The following is a 5597-nucleotide window of genomic DNA, read 5'->3' as shown; positions in this document are numbered from 1 at the left end:
CAAAATACAAAGGAACACAAAAATTCCCAAAAATACTACAATAAGTATTTTCTTAAACCCTGCACCAATATTAAAGGCATCTAACCAATCAGACTACTAATTTTGCTTTCATTATTTTCCCTTAGCTGATTGGTTAAAGTTTTCAACTTATCAATATTTTTGTGAATAGATTCTGAGTGGTCACTCAAATTCATGCAACATAACCCTTCAAAATCTTTGCATCCATGACCATGAACTAGTAACAAAAAATCTATGGTTGCTCTATTTTGTAGGGTGGCTTGTCTCACAGAGATAAAGTCTGTAAGCAAGTCCTCTAGGGCAGAGTTGGTGGCATTGGCTTCCTTTGCCAGCCAACATCCCATCTTGTCAAGCACTCCCAATGCATGACCAACTCCTATGCCTGGAATTAAAAAACTACTAAAAAATCTCTGCGTGTGGTTCCAAAATATGATTTCAGAATCATGATCTGCCTTAAACCCATGTGTATTAAAATCTTGTTTGTTAAAGGAGCGTTTAAGACATTTACTGGGTGAAAAGCTCTTAGAAGGCAAGGGAGTTTTTACTGGATTAAACAGAGCAAGTTTACCAAAAGTACAGGGTCCTCCTTCTGCTTTGCTAGGAATGCCTTTCCACACTCTCTCCCCACAAATTAGGAACAGATCACCTGGCAGTCCAATTGGAAAGGTTTTACATTTGATGTTAACTGCATTCAAGCAGTGTTTGCACCAAAAACTGTCATTGTGGTATGCTCCCATGGGAGATGCATCTAAATTCAATGGGTCATGTGTGTGTGGATTTTCAGGGTAAAAATAGAAACACAGGGGGGCAGTTAAGCTGCCCATGACATCTAATTCTTGAGGTTCTACAGTTAAATTTGTAAAATAATTTTGATATGGCTTTTTGAGCTCGCCACAATCTGTGCTATGTTTCTCGTGGCAGTCATCTATAGGTACATTATGAATTTCTGGGTGTGAGCATGAGGGTTGGTGCTTTTCCAAAAAAGCATCCCATTCTTCACTGGAGAGTGGGATTCCTACCAGACAGGTCTGAAATGGGTTCGTCAGGGTGGCAACTGACAGACACAGGGTGTCAGTTCTAATGGTTTTTACTAAGGTGGTCCAAACGTTTTTTCTGCTGGAAGTTAACCATTTAGGTGGGACTGGAGCAGGAGGAGGCATTCTTGCAGGCATTCCGGTGGTCATGAAGACAATGCAAGAGATGGTCGTATACAACGTGAGGGGATCCATCTCGGTCCACGATCTGTTAAAACACAACCATACCCTTTTCCCCATGTTATCAAAGGACAAGGACCTTGCTACTGGTCTGTAAATGGATTTTTAAACATTACTTTGGGTTTTGAATTTTCAGGCATGTATGCAGGTATAATGTGTCGCTATACTGGGGTGGAATTTTCTGTCATTCTGTTTAAAAAATTAAGTATTTACAGAGTTTTATTCAAACAATCTTGTGGAACTAACCCTGTATTCCCCCTTCTTTGCTTTTTTAGCATATCTTTGAGAGTGTGGTGAGCACACTCTATGATTGTTTGACCTGTAGGGGAGTGAGGGATTCCAGTTATATGTTCAGTTCCCCATAATGCAAAGAAATCTTTGGTTTCTTTTGACACATATGAGGGTCCATTGTCCGTTTTCACCTGTTTTGGCACACTCATATGTGCAAATGCAGTTAAGAAATGTTTCCAGACATCTCAACTTTTCTCACCAAAGTGCGCTGTGGTTGTCATAAATCCTGAAAATGTGTCAAAGTCTCTACTAGGTAGGGATTTATTAGAAAATTTAGGAGCTGTAATAAAATTCAACAAAGACAAACTTGAATTCCAGGTAAATGAAGAGCAACTGATCACAGCTTTAAGTTTGACGATCAGTTGCATAGAACCAAAACCTGAAAGCCATAATATCGAGCGAATTATGAGCGAGGCATACCCGTTGGTATGGGCTACTGACGTACTGGGGAAATCAAAACAGGCAACACCTATCGCTATTGAACTTATACCTGGAGCTAGACCAGTGGTGAGAAAACAATATCCATTGAGATTGGAAGATAGAAAAGGAATCAAACCCATAATTAGAAAATTTCTAGAATTAGGGTTATTAATAGAATGCGAATCAGACTATAACACAACAATCCTGCCAGTTAAGAAACCAAATGGAACTTATAGACTAGTTCAAGATTTAAGAGCTGTGAATGCAATAACAAAAACACTACATCCGGTGGTAGCTAACCCTTACACACTCCTAACTAAGTTAAAGGACAATTTAATTTGGTTCACAGTGTTGGATCTAAAAGATGCATTCTTTTGCCTTCCCTTAGCCCCAGAAAGCCAAAAGATTTTTGCCTTTGAATGGGAATCTGTGAACAAAGGGAGAAAGACTCAATTAACCTGGACAGTGTTACCTCAGGGTTATAAGAATAGCCCAACAATTTTTGGGAATCAGTTGGTCAAGGAATTGGAGCAATGGGAAAGGTCACAGGGAGATGGCACTCTTCTGCAATACGTGGATGATCTACTGATAGCAACTGAAACAGAGGAAGAGTGTGTTAAATGGACTATTTCTCTGTTGAATTTCTTGGGTTTAAGTGGATATCGAGTCTCTCAACAGAAAGTGCAACTGGTGCAAGAAAAAGTAGTATACCTGGGATATGAGATTTCCAGGGGACAACGATCCCTAGGAACAACGAGGAAAGAAGCCATCTGCCAAACGCCTAAACCAGAAACGGTGAGAGATCCACGAACCTTTCTGGGAATGACAGGTTGGTGCCGTTTATGGATCTATCAATATGGGGTACTCGCTAAACCACTGTATGATTTACTAAAAGAAACTAAGAATACCCTAGTCTGGACTCCCGAAGCAGAGGGAGCTTTTAGAAGACTGAAACAAGAACTCATGAGACCCCCGGCTTTGGGCCTCCCTGATGTAACAAAACCATTTTGGCTGTTCTCTCATGAGTGGCAAGGGATGGCTTTAGGAGTCTTGGCACAACAGTTGGGACCACACAAAAGAGTCGTAGCCTATTTCTCCAAGCAACTGGATGAAGTAAGCAAAGGATGGCCCAGTTGTCTGAAAGCAGTGGTCGCAGTGATCATAAACATAGAAGAGGCCAGAAAACTCACGATGGGCCAGAAAATGACTGTGTTGGTGTCCCACACTGTGTCCGCAGTACTAGAACAGAAGGGTGACCATTGGTTGTCGCCTTCCAGATTCCTAAAGTACCAAGCAATCCTAGCTGAGTCAGACGACATAACCATTCAAGTAACTAACATTGTGAATCCAACCACATTTCTAGAAGGAAGGATGTCAGCAGAACCAATCGAGCATGACTGCCTGGAAACTATCGAAGCAGTCTACTCCAGCCGCCCGGATCTCAAAGAAGAGTCATTTGAAGATGCAGACAACTGGTTCTCTGACGGCAGTAGCTTCGTGAAGCAAGGAGTAAGGATGGCAGGCTATGCAGTGACCACAACGGAAGAGGTAATTGAATTGAATCAAATCCTTTACCTGCAGGGACTTCAACCCAAAAGGCAGAACTAATAGCCCTTACCCGAGTTCTGGAATTGGCAGAAGGCATGCGAATTAATATTTGGACAGACTCTAAGTATGCCTTCTCTGTCGTGCATGCTCATGGAGCAATTTGGAAAGAAAGAGGACTGCTAACTGCTCAAGGGAAAACAGTCAAACATGCAGAGGAAATTCTACGATTGTTAGAAGCAGTCCAACTCCCAGCACAAGTGGCCATAATGCATTGTAAGGGACACCTGAAAGGTAACACTGTTCCAGAGATAGGAAATAGGAAAGCTGATGCAGAAGTTAAATTAGTTGTTGCAAGGACTGAAGAAGTGACTATAACAGCTTTAGTACCAGGGGAGCTAGATACAAACTTTCAACCAGATTATCAGGAATCAGATCATAATTGGATTCAAAGGAACAAAGGTAAATTATTAGATAATGGATGGGGTCAATTGGAAACAGGACAACTAATAATACCAGGGAAATTAATGTGGCAATTTGTAAAAACAGAACATGAGAAGGAACATTGGGGTTTAGATCCACTTTATCAGTATTTGCAAACTAGAATAGCAGGACCAAAATTATTCACTACCATAAAACAGGTTACATCCCAGTGCGAACGATGCCTGAAGAATAACCCAAACACAGGGACCAAGATACACCAAGGGGCAATAAATCGAGGTAAATTCCCAGGTGAAGTATGGCAAATTGATTTCTCTGAACTCCCAAGAAAAGGGGGGGTATCGGTACCTATTGGTGCTTACTGGTACGTTTTCTGGGTGGTCTGAAGCTTTCCCCTGCAGGACAAACAAAGAAAGAGAGGTAACTAAAGTCTTACTAAATGAAATTATACCGCGGTTTGGAGTACCAAGAAGTATATCCTCAGACAGAGGTTCCCATTTTTGTGCAAAGGTTGTGAGAACAATAAGCAAAGCATTGCAGATTAAATGGCAATTACATACGCCCTACAGGCCACAAACCAGTGGGCAAGTAGAAAAGATGAATCATCTTATCAAAAAACAAATTGCTAAAATATGCCAAGAAACTAACTTACAATGGTATCAAGCTTTGCCTATTGCTCTGATTAGATTGAGAGTCAAACCTCGATCAAAAGAGAAGTTGAACCCGTTTGAAATTCTGTATGGTAGACCTTATGCTATGCAGATTGTAAATAGCGATGCTATAGACCAAATAGGTAATCAATATATATATGATTATGTAATTGCTGTAGGGAAACATTTTGATAAAAACGCCACGGTAGTAATAGAACACCAGCCCAAACAACCTAACTGTAAACTGCATCCGTTTAACCCCGGTGATTGGGTGTATGTTAAGAATCTTTTAGGAAAACCCCTACAAGAGAAGTGGGAGGGACCTTTCCAAGTGCTGCTGACTACCTTCACCGCGGTTAGGATCAAGGAGCGACCTACATGGATCCACTATTCTCGAGTCAAGAGAGCTCCGGAAGATAAGCAAGAAGACCCAACATCATGAATCCGACTCCCTTCCAAACCCTTTCAACATTGACCATTGGACTTTTGATAAGTATTGTTTTGTCCCAAAACCTAACTCCAGAAGGACCGTGGTCTAGTGCACGCAAACTACCACGCTTAGAGGAAAATCCAGACTTTGAGGTTTACGTTTTACATAACAAACAACCTTACACATTAGATGAATGGGATAGCAAGACCCATTTCATAGCGCAAAAGGGAGACCAAATTCAAATAGGGTGCCGAGAGGTCGAGGTTCTAATGGGAAAAAGAGATAAACTAATATTGACAATTGGATCTTGACAAGAAGCCTCTAGACAGAATTTAATTACTTATAGCCAAGTAGAAGATGAAGAGCCCATTGTTTGGATTCAACGGAAGGGACCAGTCTCATGTCAGTGGGATAGTATTGAAGGAAGTAGAGTACAGTGTGAAATTCTATTCAAGCTAGATCAATCGATGTCATTTTCATGTAGTAGGGAAACCAAGATTCTTGAACCCATTGGTGAACAAGGCATTGTAACCAGTAGAGCCTTTACGCGAGTCATTAGACTAGCGACAGATTCAATCGTGAGCCCAT

At 41.1% G+C, this 5597-nt stretch overlaps 1 protein-coding gene across 1 annotated transcript; it reads left to right on the top strand.

Moving 5' to 3' along the window:
• The first annotated feature begins 2936 nt into the window (after positions 1–2936).
• LOC113959940 lies at positions 2937–5087 on the top strand. Its single transcript, XM_027669243.1, has 2 exons — positions 2937–3491; positions 4863–5087. The coding sequence occupies exons 1-2, from the start codon at positions 2979–2981 to the stop codon at positions 5019–5021; spliced, it is 672 nt and encodes a 223-aa protein (XP_027525044.1). The 5' UTR covers positions 2937–2978; the 3' UTR covers positions 5022–5087.
• The last annotated feature ends 510 nt before the right edge of the window (positions 5088–5597 follow it).

This window comes from Corapipo altera, unplaced genomic scaffold (assembly GCF_003945725.1).
Source record: "Corapipo altera isolate COAL_440 unplaced genomic scaffold, ASM394572v1 60796, whole genome shotgun sequence".
In the NCBI taxonomy this organism is placed as follows: Eukaryota; Metazoa; Chordata; class Aves; order Passeriformes; family Pipridae; genus Corapipo; species Corapipo altera.
This window is presented reverse-complemented; position numbering and strand designations above follow the sequence as displayed.